Source organism: Leuciscus leuciscus, assembly GCF_965113295.1.
Source record: "Leuciscus leuciscus genome assembly, chromosome: 17".
Lineage (NCBI taxonomy): Eukaryota > Metazoa > Chordata > Actinopteri > Cypriniformes > Leuciscidae > Leuciscus > Leuciscus leuciscus.
In genome coordinates, this window is record NC_138741.1 from 3,463,619 (window position 1) to 3,478,991 (window position 15,373).

General features: G+C 36.6%; 1 protein-coding gene across 1 annotated transcript; it reads right to left on the minus strand.

Annotated features, from left to right (window-relative positions):
* Window positions 1-1,503: 1,503 nt before the first annotated feature.
* LOC309479701 (uncharacterized protein C14orf132) lies at window positions 1,504-13,322 on the minus strand (the record flags this gene model as incomplete). The annotated part of the gene is made up of 2 exons (XM_082143911.1): window positions 13,218-13,322; window positions 1,504-1,734 (listed from the first exon to the last, which is right to left on the minus strand). The coding sequence occupies exons 1-2, from the start codon at window positions 13,242-13,244 to the stop codon at window positions 1,504-1,506; spliced, it is 258 nt and encodes an 85-aa protein (XP_082000037.1). The 5' UTR covers window positions 13,245-13,322.
* Between the last annotated feature and the right edge of the window lie 2,051 nt (window positions 13,323-15,373).

Sequence of the window (15,373 nt, forward strand, 5' to 3'; positions counted from 1 at the left end):
AAAATAAGAAATCTTTCTTTGGAAACTGGCGAAAATGAAATTATTGTCTGAAATTATAGATGTTTTTTCACTTAACACTGATTTTAAGTAACTAAAGTGTTATGTTAGTTTTGGTTGACTAAAATAACCGGTGTTGCACAGAAATGCCACTGCTTTAATGTTTAAAAATGACGCTCACTGCATTCGATTCATTGACTAGCAGAGTTTGCTTCTTTGATTCGTCCCCACACGCGCCCTTTTGCATTTTTTTAGGCCCATTTCAAAGAAACATTTGGAGAATAAACATATGAATAAACAATTTAATGCTCATTGGTCTCAGGAGACAAGCCAAAAGATGTTTCCCCCTAAGTGAAATTACTAATATTTAAGTATAAAATTCGAATTTAGTTTTTCAGCCATTTTGACAGCCCTACTCTTTTATATTTACAATGTAACTCATATTTTGCTCTTCATAGTCCATATTTATAAACTCATTCTATCTCTTTAACCAGAACTATTGTTACAATCACAAACGAAAACAAAAACAGCATTCAGTCTACAGCTAAAATGAAATGATACTAAAACCGCCAGTAGGGTGCGGCAAATCATTGTCTTAACGAGTTAGCCACTGAGTCGCCAAATAGCCTATTCACTTTTTGTTTATTGTTGTATAAAATCAATATCACATTTGCAAACGTGCTGATATTAAAAAAAATAAAAATAAAAAATAAAAAAAGTGCTTGTTTGGTACTGCTTATAAAATAATAACTTATGTGGAGAATTTTTTTTTTTCACCATATCTTGGTTTATGGATTCATTTTTATTAGGGATGCACTGATATAAAAATTTTGACCGATACCGATAACCGATAATTCTTTATATTTGAAAGCCGATAACCGATATATTGGCAGATAAATCTAAATCCACATTTTTATGTAATTTTTGAGAGCCTGATTACAAAAACAAAAGTTTCACCATTAAAATCCATGTCCCAAACACACAATAATGATGTTCTCATTATACTTTTATGTAGCCTATATGACAGACTTGCGTTGCACATGTTGCACTTTACTGTATTTTCCTTTTTTGAAGTGATTCCAATCATATTTCAAGCAATTCATAATCATCATGATGAACAGTGCACATCTGAAGTGTCTCAGCTGAAGGACATAATCCATTATTTATCGGCTTTAATATATCAGCCAAATGTTCTTATGGGGCCGATAACGATAACATAAAAAATTAACCGATATCAGCCGATACCGATATGGTGGCCGATATATCGTGCATCTCTAATTTTAATGAACTTTGGTGGCATTTTTGCTCTAATCCCACGTTAATTTCAGACCCTGGTGTGTGTGCGCTGCGGGGGACGAGGCTTTTTTCCCTTCAGTTGTGAGTCCCGTTTCAAGTGAAACGAGTTAAACATAGCGAAGGCCGCTACTGTTCGTCCCACACGTGCATGTGAGGCTGCAGGTCTCCGGATGGTGGAGAGAAAGAAAACAAAAAGTCTTCTGTTGATCCTTAGAAGGTAAAAGCATAAACGACTCCAACCACTACGATGTTGCCGATGGTGGCGATGATGGCGATCCAGAGCCAGACGGCGTCGCTGGACACGCGCTGCTCCTCCTGTGGTGTCGGCGCGGAGGGCGCCGGCGCTGCGTTCACACTCGCGGTCGAGTTGAAGAGCGAGTGCTCGGTGCTGCAGTCGTTCACCGGAGACGCATCCATGAAAGCGCCGCTCATCATCGGAAGCTGAAAGACAGAGAGTTGAGCAATGTCACGCTTTACATGAGACCTGAACTGAGCTGGACGATGACATCACTGTTTTATCCAGAGCTGCTATAAATATTAATAAACTAAATCAATAACTTTTTTTTTAAGGTATGCGTAAGGTTTTCAACTAGGTTTTTACGTAGATTTTTCAACTATGTTGGGTGACTGCGGTTGCTTGGGTGGTTGCTATGCAGTTGCTAGGGTGTTCCTATGAGGGCATTCCTTTAATGCAAGGAATATGATTTTTTCACCTGTTTTGCTGAAGTTTGATCTAGAGATGCATCGATATATCGGCCAATAATCGGTATCGGCCAATAAAAGCAATTATTTTCACCATCGGCTGATTGTTTAAAAACAACCAATGATCAGGCCTGATTAGATCCTGTCAATCAAAATGGGATGGAAAAACATTTATTTGAGTCATTTTTATATCTCAAACTAAACACCAGTCGAATATAATAGCTCTGTTTTAGTGTTCATTTTAACCTCTAATATTATAGTATAGTTTACAGCGTTATTTTTTAACAGAGTTTTTATTCTTTAAGAAAATCAAACTATCGGTAGATATCATTCTGAATGATCGGTTATCGGTATCTGCAGAGGAATTTAGCATAGGATCCATCTTTACTTTGATCATATCACTAAACCTTGGTAATTGTGATTTATTACCTCACAATTCTGACTTTTTTTCTCACATTTGCGAGTTTACATCTCAGAATTGCATGATATAAAGTCGCAATTGCGAGTTATAAAGTCAGAATTGCAAGATTTAAACTCAATTGTGAGATAAAAAGTCACAATTATCTTGTAAAATGTTTTATTCTGTGGCTATTAAATGCAATCATTATTTATTGATGGTGATACTTGCCTTAGCAAACACCACAAATAGCATTAGGCGCGTTTCCATTAAAGATTTCCGCAAAACTTTAGCGATTTTTTTCTAAATATCGATAAAAAACTATTGCGAAATGACGGCGTTTCCATTAACTGATGTTATGCGACTAAAATGTCATTTTTTGCTCTCGCGATAAGTCATTCCAAAAATCATTGCAACGGACGTTGTTAAGTTTATATATATCACATATTTCTGTCATTCTTTTGTCTTTTATGAATTTAATAAAGAGCTCTGTCTCGTATTCTGTCCAATCACACCGCATCATCTACGTCACCTGACCTGTAAATGCGCAAGAACTGTTTCCATTGCAGTTTTGCTAAATATTTCTTTTTCGAATTGCCTGAAAAACCTCCTCATGCAAGCGGGAAAACTTTTTTGCGATAAATGGGAGTTTTTGCGAAAATGACGTGTTTCCATTGGGCGTATTTTCAATTCGCAATTTCAATTTGCGCAATTTGAAGGGTAATGGAAATGCGGCTATTGTTGGGTTTGTAATTTTGTTTATGTATTGCATGTGAGGAATATATTTATACTATGGAAGCTGGTTTCTGGCTGTGGCAGATAATTAAATTGCGACATTTTATCTCACAATTGAGTTTAAATCTTGCAATTCTGACTATTTCTCACAATTGCAACTTTATAGCATGCAATTCTGACTTTATAACTTGCAATTGTAAAGTGAGTCGTAAACTTGTGAGGTAAAAAAAAAAAAAAAAAAAAAAATCGCAATTATCTTTTTTATTTTTTATTCTGTGGCGGAAACAAGCTTCCATATTAAACAGCCTGACGCTGAGGAGTAAAACCATGTGAAGAGTTCAGATGCAAAAGCCTCTAAATGCCATCTGAAATTTACTTATAGAATGATCATTTTTATCAAGCTTGTGTATTTAAGTTCAGTAATTTCACTTAAATGACAATTAATAGGTAATCTTCATTGCCATTTAAGTGAAATTATTGATTTTAAATATACGAGCTTGATAAAAATGATCATTCTATAAGAAAATTTCATATGGCATTTAGAGGCTTTTGCATCTGAACTCTTCATGTGTTGAACCATCAAAGCACATCAACATGAAAATGTTAAAATTTGAGCAGAATGTAGTTGTTCTGTCAGACAATGTTTCCCAGAGCATCTTCATGTCTGTTTTGAATGACACCGTTAGGGAGAACTGTCTCATGACAACTGTTGCACATGAGAAGCGTGTCTGTGGCCTCGAGTGTGTTTTCACACACACGCACGCGAGGCCTGCAGAGGGAACTGGGCTTAATTAATGTGCCATAAACATTTAGGAAGAGAGAAGTTAGAGTGATTTATTGGTTGAGACAATCAAAGCCCAACCGCACAGGTTGCTGGAGTGATAAAAGGCTTCTTTCCCATTTCTACGGTACGTACAGTATGATGCTTCTGAGAAAGCAAGATTTGATCAAATGTAAATGTGTTCCTTGAATGCAATGTAAGTCGCTTTGGATAAAAGCGTCTGCCAAATGCATAAACATAAATGTAAATGTAAAAGCCTTTCCACCTTGGCCATATAAATACCACACACGTAATAACCACAGGTGCTTCATAGAGAGAGAAGGTTTGACTGGTTATTATGTCTCCTGCTGGTAGATAGCTGTAACTACGCCATGTGCTTCAAAATTTAAATGCATTTTTGAAAAGTAATATTCATTTCATTTGCTAAGCAAGTCAATATTAAATGTAACTTAAAACCTCACAATACTATAGAGTGCAGCAGTCGATAACTTAAAAACCTTCAAAGACAGCCTTACTGAGGTTGTTAATCGATGGTATTTGCCTTTGTTAAAGCCGTCTATTTGAATTATATATATATATATTTTATATTCCTGTTTAACAGAGGAATTCCTGGTGAAAACTACATTACCCATGATGCACTACAGAAAATTCCACCAATCAGAGTGGTGGCAAGGAAATCTCTCATAAAGAGCTGTCTGTCTGCATATTTTGCAAGAAACTTAAAATATAGTTTCTATACCAACAAATTTAGTAATTTTTAATGCTTCATGGGTCTTTCCCTCATTAATGCTGTTGAGCACACAGTCTTGTTTTTTTTTTGTCAGATTTTCAAATACTTTTGTGTTTTAAAGCCACACTATGCAGTTTCCATTTTTCTCAAACAGCGCCCCCTAGAGTCGCTGTAGAGTACTTGTATTTAACGTTACTGTTGTAAATAGCACTCACGCAGAGCCGTCTCTGCACTCTTCCGACTGCGCTTTCTTCGTTTTCTTCGTCGACTCTGCCATGATTCACGTCTGAAATGCGTGCTAGTGTCTTCCATAGAGGCTGCTTCATATGTTGTAGATGTATGTGACCTCGTGCCGTAAAGCAAGTCGTGATTCTCGCGAGATTTGTCGGGGCGCCACCTCTCAAACCTGCAATGCTGTTTTTGCCAACGACGTCCCTCCCCTGCTTTGTTATCGGGATGATTCGCTCTACTACGAGTTCGTTTACCATCAAAATGATTTCGAAGCTGTTATATTAAGGTACAAATCTTGCATAGTGTGCCTTTAAATCAAGTTTGTAATGTTGTGATTCACCTTGTAGCTGGTTGGTTTGGTTCATTGTTTTAAATGCTTTAAAAAAATAAATAAAAAAAGCTTTTTTTTAAATTATTTATTTATTTATTTATTTGATATGGACAAAACAACAGCATTGGACAAACCAGATACATTGTTTTTATAGTGTTATAGCAAAACTGCTAATTTGCAATTGTCCATAGGACAAATGAATGGGAAAAATAGTTTCAGAAGCAGCGCTGGTGATAAAGCACTGTTATTTTGAAAGGTCAGACTGTAGAAGTGTAGTTTTGATGAGCCATACACCAACTCTGCTCATTTGTCTCATGTTAATGTTGAGGCGCTTCTGTGTTTACACCTCACAGTGGACGTGAACGTTCACCTCGCTGCTCACGGCACTGTCTGTACTTTATTGATTCTACCAGACGATCAATAAATGCATGAGTAAATAAATCCAAACCACTATCGCTTTGCTCGTGAAGGACGGTAGCTGGTAAGGTTAAAATGTGTAAATAATAAATTATTCGAAGGTGAATAAATTATGACAGAATGTTTATTTATGGATGAACTAACCCTTAAGAAAGTTGTGAGTAGTACTTGAGAAAAATCAACAAGTATTTATGTGTATTTTATATGTATTTGTATGGAAATGTGACTGTCTGAAGCTTATATTTATATGCAAATTACTATGAATTTGTGTATTTCATAGGAACAGTTAATTATTGTTAACTAAAAGCATTAAAAAAAGTTGTGCGAATTACAAACTAATGTGTTTTCTTTTTAAGCATGCATTATTAATAAAACTAACAATATTTTATTCATGCACAATTGTAAGACAGAGATGGAGATTCAACATTAAAACCTGTTCTTTATAAAACACACCCACTCAGAGTTTTATAATGTAATTTCAATATTTAAGCTGGAATAGAAATGTAACTTGCACACGAAGGACAAACGGCAGTGGAAAGAGCTTTGAACAAAAGCCTCATTACAGCTGAATGAAAAATGCATTTATTTCAGAGGTGCCGTCACTATTCAGCTCTTAATGTGAATTAAATCCACACACCATTCAGCTCTCCATCATGCTAATGAGCTTTTCCAATATAATTGACCTACTTTTGTACTGAATTACTCGAGTGGAAAATACAGCAGCCCCGAAAAGTATGTGGACACTGAAGTCACATTTAATGTCTGAATGTATTAGAAAAATATATCAAAGAAAGTGTTTAAGAGTGACTCAAGTGGCCACTGTATATGTTGCATCATGACTTTACTTAAGGAGTATGTATATTAGTTCTGCCTCATGTATATGAGTTTAAACCTCAAACCTGTTATCCTCTCTAATGTGTTTTGACCAAGACGCTGCTGTGACTTTCAGGAGAACATTAGCCTGTGGCGTAAAGAAGTAGACAGGGATGTGATGGAAAGCCCTGAGCAGGTGTCGTGTTCTCCTGCATGAGCTCTTAGTGAACACACACACTCTAAAACTGAGTCCCAGTGTCGTGCTCAGATACGACTGAGCCTTTGTTTCAGGGGGAACGGTCATTTCAGGGCAGCGAGACCTGGACAGAACATGTAGTGACATGTAAGAGCGTATAACACTACGGCTGATAGAATACTAGCATAAAGAGGACCTATTATGCCCTTTTAAGTCTTAGGGCCCTATTTTAACGATCTAAGCGAATGGTCTTAAGCACAGGGCGCAAGTGCACTTAGGTCGTGTCGAATCCACTTTTGCTAGTTTAACGACGGGAAAAATGGTCGGCGCTCCCGGCGCATGGTCTAAAAGGGTTGTTCCTATTCTCTTAATGAGTAATGGGTGTGTTTTGGGCTTTATGTGCGCTAAACCAATCAGAGTCTCTTCTCCCATTCCCTTTAAATGCCAGTTGCGCTCGCGCCTTGGCAGATTAGTTATTTACATGACAGAATTTGATAGTGGAAAGACCGAACGCGTCTCCAGAGCGCAAACGGATCTGCTCGTGCGTGAGGTAAAAGTGCTCAAGCAGACCATCTACGGGACAAGCCGGATTCAACCATATCTTTATGCACACAATATTCATATTTTACATTGTAATCCTTTTATTTTAAATATTTGTCATGTTTGTGTGCTGCTGTGCGTCCCTGTGTGTGTAATAAGCAGAGTGTGCGCGCGTTGTGGACCCGCCTATAGGCGCACATTACTAACGCGCTCTTTAAATAACAAAATATCAACGCGCCAACAATGCGCCTCAACACACATCTGGTTCTCAGACCAGCAGCCCATGGGTGCACAGATGGGTGCAAATGCATTTGCTATTTAAACAACGTGGCGCAGGACGTGAAAATGATAACTGCGTCAGGCTGAAACTAGCAAAAAACACTTGCGTCGCGCTTGGCGCTGCATTGCGCCGGGTGTAAGATAGGGCCCTTTATGTTTTTGAGCTCTATCAGAACAGGTTTTCCTGCTTGAATGTTAATTATTTTCCTCATAATCTCCATTGTTGCGGCTCCTCTCTTCCCAGTCTGTCAGTAACGCTCTGTTTAGTTCCTGTCTCTATGAAGCCCCTCCTTCTGAAAAGCACACTGTGCTCTGATTGGTCGGCTGGATCAGTGTGTTGTGATCGGTCGAGCGCTTCGAGTGTGTTTGGGAAATGTCCCGCCCCTTACCATAACCGCCAGTTTAACACACTACTAACTAACTCAACCAGGCCCCGCCCCTTTATTCTGCTTAGGAATTATTATAATGAGGAATATTGTGACGTGTTCGTTCCCGGGAAGAAACTCAAGACTACAATGGAGGCGTTTCAGGGAGTTCAGGAAAGTTGATAAAACGTTGTGCTTTTTTCTCTTCGGGGAAAATAAGAGCACTTTAGGGTCATCTTTTTCATCATCTGTGATTGAAAAGCCATTATTACGGCATTTTCGTTTGCAGAAGGTGTAGTTTTCAACCTCACTTGATCAACAGCAGGATCTCCAGTGAGGCGTTGTGATGTTTGTGACAGGAGACTAGAGCGGGGAAGTGGAAGAGATGGAAACAGACCTCAAGCCACAACATGACCGACTTCCACTACAAGAGGAAACGAGGTTTGAGGGTAAAAGTGATATTTTCTTGAAAATCACATCAGCTCAGTCAGACAGAGGCCATGCGACACATCTGTGAAGCATCAGGAACTCTTCCAGGGAATAAGATCAGTTTCAGAGCTTCATGCAGATGTGGTTTATCCTTCGAATATGGCAGAGATCAGTTCTGATAGTCGTGCTTGTTTAATATGCTTATGTTTTCAAGAATTCATATTTGATATCCTGTGCATCATCAGTGAAAATGGAGGATAAGTTGAAGTTAACTGGCTCAAAATTGATAGAAAAGCATTAAATGCATCACAAGTGCTTGAGATTTTCGATTTGACTCACGTAATATTTTAAAGGGGTGGTTGAGTGTGATTTCACTTTTCTAACTTTAGTTAGTGTGTAATGTTGCTGTTTGAGCATAAACAACATCTGCAAAGTTACAACGCTCAAAGTTCAAAGCAAAGGGAGATATTTGCTTTTAAAGAAAAGGACTACAACAAACGGCTGGTTGGGACTACACGACATTCCTCTCGGGTTAGTGACATCACTAACCCTAGAATTTACATAAACCCCGCCCCCGGGAACACGCAGTCCATGTTGAGCCGAGGAAAAGTTGTTGTATAAGAGTACATTTGTGCGTCAGCTCAAACTCTAGCATCCATCTTTTCACATGCAATAGAAAGTCACTCTGTGTGCATCTCACAACAGTTCATATATGAGCAATTTATAGATTTATCATGACAGAATATCCTAATTGAAGATAGTTAACTCCACATCAGCAACATAAATTCATCAACTAACCATTCAGAGACGTCCTGTTGCATTCTACATGTTCACTTCTTCTTGAGTCTCTCCATCCTTATCTGACTCCGTTTAACATTAAAGGCAGAACAGTTTCTGTCATTTTAGTGTGTCTGCGTGAGGTAACAGCAGCTGCTAACAGACAGGAGCTCTTGAAACCCCGCCCTCTGCAGCAGCTCATTTGCATTTAAAGGGCCAGGCACAAAACGGTGCGTTTTTGCAAACCCTCAAAAAGTGACAACTTTAACTTGCTATATAAAAATATCTGTGGGGTATTTTGCGCTAAAACTTCACACACACACTCTGGGGACATCATAGATATATTTTACATCTTGTGAAAAGGGCATTATACCACCCCTTTAATGTCATGATTATATGCAACCCACTGAAAAACTAATTATTCAATTGGGAAATTGATGGGATGGTGAAAAGAGTCTCTATGGCAGGTCAATGAAAAATATCTGCCAAATAGGACAGTCTTAAAAGGAAAGATTAGATGATTCCTGAAGTAGACCGGCACACGACTCGACAACAAGAACCCGTGAAGCTCATATCTATGAATGTTCTATCCATTATTCATGTGTGTGAATGAAAAGCGTCTGGCGTTGTGGGAAGGTCTGCAGTGAATGTGATGTTTCGCCGCCGTGACTCGACAGAGCTCTCGCTGATTCTATTAACTCCACAATCGTATGAATCAGAGGAGAGGAATATGATGGGAATAATAACTCCATTTCCTGCTGGCCTATAATGACTCCATTTCCTTCAGTTTGTCATTATGGGATGCTTTTACAGGTGTTAGTGCGCAGGTAATTTACCGCTCAATTTACCGCTTCTCAGATGAGATCTCAGTAACGTCTCAAAGCTCAGATGTGCTCAAGTCAGAAAATTCTCAATATGAGCTCGAATATTCCTCATTACAGGATCTGAGCTGCTCTCCGAATTCATTTTATAGCTCTAAACTCTTACTGTATGACAACTATTGACTCATTTGTGACTGTTTTTTAAAAAAGTTAAAAATTAGCATATAGTAAATGTAGTAAGACAAATACTATCATGATAAAGATTTAATATATATATATATATATATATATATATATATATATATATATATATATATATTTTGCATTACATTAATGAGAATTTAGGTGTAAATATGCTTAATTTTCATAAAAATAATATCATAAATAAAAAAATAAAAAAACTTTTTATAATATAAACAGTAAACATTATAAACAGGGTTTAAAAAGTCTTAATTCGCCCCTTACACAAATTAAGGTCTTAAATCAGAGCAGAAAATCGTATGGCATTATTGAAGTTTTGTCATTAAATGTTGCATGCTGAATTGCATTGCAATTATTTTCCAGAACAAATATCTAATTTGAGAACAAGACTTTATATGTCATGTAATTTTGCATCTCCAGTAAATATATTTTGATTTAAGAATCTTTAGACATTTGTAATGGAAAAACAAGACAGAAATACTGAGGAAAAACAGCACTTTTGAGCAGTATGTTCAGAAGGAACAGTAAATTATAAATGATAAAATAGTTATTTCAATATTCTAGTGGATGGAAGGTATTCAAGCTACTTTTTTTTTTTTTGTAAAATGAATGAAAAAGTAATGGATATCTGTTGGAAGTTGTATTTTCAAACTCTGAAGTGTTGCTCATACAACTAGACGTTTACATTTATATAACTTATTGATGTAATATATTGTGTTTTCATTCTGTTTATTCCTTAAATTTACTTTATTGGTCTTAAAAATGTCTAAGTTTACCGTAATAAACTTAAAATAATAGAGATGTGATACTGATTTTTAAAATCTTTTTAAAAATGTATTAACCATGGTATTTACATTTCATATGTTAATGTAGTGTTTGTGATACGAGCTTCTAGCCAGATAAAGTATAAATGAGGCCTTGAGTGCTTATGCAATGAATGTGGACGGTGTAAAATGAGATGTAGAATCAAACCTCAGGTGCTTTTAGCTCGAAGTCAACAGTCTCCAAACATCACGCCACTGAAATACAATTCATAAATTACTAAAGCAAGCAACTCCTGTTCTCATGGCACTCCGTTCTCATTTTTCAGCCGCTGGATTCATGGTCAACTCATAAATAATCTTGACAGCATGAAATGCATCAGTTTACATGACCCCTACATTACTGTACACTGTACAGTGACCGCAAGGCGAATTAATAATGTATGAATGCCATTGCATTAGATAATTTACTCATTTGGAAGCATGAACACACTCTGCAATTGAAACATTTGACAAAAAGAAAGTTATTTTTATTTTGAAATGCAAAAATAAAATTGTAGTTTTGAAAATATAGACATATTTATAAGTGTCCATATATTTCAGATGTCAGTTGAAGCACTAAAATGAATATGTTTAACCTATACATAAATGAAATAAGTGAAAAGTAAATTTAACCTAAATAAATTCAATAATTTTAAGGTGAAGCACTAAACTTACTAACTGGAAATAAATAAATAGATACAATAAATGAATAAATAGATATACAATTAAAGGTGAAATATAAATAAATTTAACCTAAATAAATGTAATAATTTCTAGTTGAATCACTAAAATTGCTAACTAAAAATAAATTAAAATTAAAACTGATTTGTTTTAACCTAAATAAATGTAATAAGTTTAAGTTGAAGCATTAAAATACTAACTGGAAATAAAAATAAAAATAAAAATTAAAACTGATTTTTTTTTTTTACTTTAAATAACTAATTCTAATACTAATAAAAATGACAAAAAAACAACAAAAACAATTAGAATAAAACTGAAAATATAAAAATAAAACCTGATTCAAAATAGTAATAAAAACTAAAATAACACTTTTCTAAGAAATTGCTTTTTAAATTTCCCAAATAATTACAAAGAAATGGCAAGTAACGCACTGAATTAAACATGCCACTTTTTAGGAGAAAGACTGAAATTGCATTTTCTTTTTGTTGAAAATCCTGCTCCTATGCATTCATTCCCTCATGTTGTTGTTTAGCACATGCACTTTCTGATTAAAGTGTGGAACAGTGCTTGTGTTGTGTGTTGTGTGCCGCTGGTGCTGGAGGTGGTAAACAAGCGCAGTGACACTGAGGGTCACTGGTGCCACGCTGATGCCCGCTGATGCCCCGCTGATGCCCCGCTGATGCCCTGCTGATGCCCCGCTGGTGCCCGCCGGGGCCGAACTGACACCAAGATTCACTCGCGCTGCGTGAAACGTGAGCGCTGGCGCTGCGAGACACACTCTGACTGATGGTGTTAGAGAGCTGTGATTACTCAGCACCTGCTGTCCGCTCGTGTTGCTGAACTGCCTCATGGGAGTCGAGTTTATTTCTGTACGTCTCAAAGAGTTTGTGAACAATATCACGTTTATCACTGCGTTCGATTCATGAGTGATTTTCCCTCCAGTGGGGTAATGGAGTGTGTCACGCTCGTCTGCAATCACTCCGGTGTTATCGTCTCATTCATAAAGTCATCGGGAGAACTATAGGTGCATTTGTTTAACCGCGTCTGACGGTCAATCTCACATCTCTCTTTTAGTCCAAACGCCTGAAGTGTCTGAAAATGAGCATTTCTCTTCTAGCGTTCACTCGTTCACACGCTCTGTCTTCACGGTGACGGACGTGGAAAATCACTTTTAACTTTAAGTTCATCAAATAAGACATAAATTGTGTTTGCAAAGTGAGTTCAAATACAGAATTGGTTCAACTGTTCACTTGTTCATTTCAGTGAGGAAGACTGTGATACTCTGACCCAGAAAAAAATATTGTATGTATTTATATTTATGTATTGTTTATATTTATAATTTATAATTACATATTCTTTTAGATTTTTTCCCCCATTTTGATATTATTTTTAAATCAAATTTTCTTCCTCATTCTGACGCTCAGATGAACTTCAGCAGATCGTCTTGACAATGTCTCTTACATTTACTCACAACACACACACACACACACACACACACACACACACACACACACACACACACACACACACAGAGAGAGAATACGCCAGTAAAGTAAACGAGTGGTTAATCTGCACATAAAGACATGAAGACGCTGTCATGAGATCAGGAATCATCAGAGCTCTAAACTCTCACTGCTCCGTTTCAAAGTGAACATGTTGATGTGCAGATGAAGCATAATGTCAAACATCTCGTACCTGCGCAGCCATAAATGACAGATCCATGACGATCCGGTGTGTTTAATTCCTGGATCAAGTGTTTCTTCAGTTCATGGGGTTTTCACAGCAGGTTTCCTGACGTCCAGAGTTCATCCTTACAGAGCCAGAGTTAAACACAGAAATCATGAACGAGTCGATGTGGAGAGAGAGAGAGAGAGAGAGAGAGAGAGAGAGAGAGAGAGAGAACAGAGAGAAAGAGAGAGAGAGAGAGAGAGAGAGAGAGAGAGAGAGAGAGAGAGAGAGAGAGAGAGAGTGTCTCTCACAGCCACAACATTGGTGTTTTCTCTCTCTGTTCCTCTCTCTCTCTCTCTCTCTCTCTCTCTCTCTCTCTCTCTCTCTCTCTCTCTCTCTCTCTCTCTCTCTCTCTCTCTCTCTCTCTCTCTCTCTCTCTCTCATTCTCTACCTCTACCTTTCATGTCGTGTCACATCATACGTGATCACAAATGGCTGAATGATTTTGGTTGTTGTTAAATGTGTCAAGAAAATGTCCCACTCATATTTCACTTCAGGACCAAAGGAAAAATAAGAAAGTGTACTTTGAATAAGAAAATATATGCCCTATATTTATGCCCTAAATCACTGTATTATCTTATCTCTGTAATGCAAAATAATATATTTTTTTTGCATTTGATTTATGCTATTTGTATAATTTTTTTTAATTAATATATAACAATTTGAAAAAAAAAATTTTCTTTAATTATTATTTTGCTTTTTATTATTCATTATTAATTTGAAAAATAAAAATAAGAGACCAGACACATTACACTGATCATTTTTAATAATTAATGAAAATATATTTACAATTAAACTAATAAATGAACACATTATACTACAATATCATAAAATTAATGTCTTAATACAAAACTATCTTAATGGTTTTCATTGTGAAAACTTGAAATTTCATTTCATTTCAAATATCATTTCTTATAATTTTTTTTTAAAATTTGTAGCTCCACATGTCTTGAATTTCATTATTTTGCGGTGTGTAAATGAGTCAGATTAGGAGATTACTGAGGTCTTGATCTCAGGAGAAACATCTGAGATAAGCAAGACACTCTCAGTGTCTCTTGGAGAAACATCTGAGATGTTGAAGAGAAGATCTCGTGTGTGTTCTGGGTCTGGTTCCGTCGTTCTGTTGTGTTTGACGTGTTCGTCATCATCAGTCACAGCTGATCACGTCTGGATCCGAGAGCTCGGCTCTCCGGGAAACTCCTGACTTCACGTTCACGCTTCACCGTCACATGATGAGTAACGTGTTGAGCTGATGTCATGCTCCAACGCTCCTCCTGAGGCTTCAGGTTTGTCTGACCAGTGAGGTTTGACATTCAATCTTCAGTTTGACCTAAATATCATCAACTTGTTGATATGTTAAATTATGAAGACACAATTTAAAATATACTGTATGCCGTTGTCCCAAATTGTCCATTGTCATCAACATAAATTCACCCTATACCGTCGTGGGCAGATTTATTGGCACCATTGATAAATATGATCAAAATAAGGCTGTGAAAATAAATCTGTATTGTTTGTCCTTTTGATCTTTGGTTAAAAAATAAATAAAACCTTTCATTGAAGTACAACTGATGAATGTGTGGAAAAATCGCATTATGATTTTTTTTTCTCCTCCAAAACACGTCCATAATTGTTGGCACCCCTAAAAATTATTACGGGTAAAATATCTCTGAGATATATTCCCATTCATATTTACATATTTATAGCACACCAGAACATAAAATGGTCTAGCCATGACTTCTTGTTTCACAGAACTATAAATATGAGGAAACACAAAGGCCAAATTCCCTTAATCATCCTTCACAATAAATAAAACAATAAAAACATCCTACAAACATCCTAAACAATAAAAGTAAAACCACAGAATATAGTTCTGATGTGCGGAAAAAGCTTCACAAAATAGAAAGTGTCTGAAAGAAAATATCTAAACCATTGAAAAATCCCTGTTTCCTCAAGTGACAATAATTAAGAAGATCTGATCAACTAAAGATGTTCTGAATCTGCCTGAAGAAAACGTATATCGTCTTAATGGCTGAAGACTCCAATGATCACAGATGGAGAATTGCAGATATTAGTGAGTCTTGAGTCTATATCAAACAACTTCTACATCAGCACATGTTATT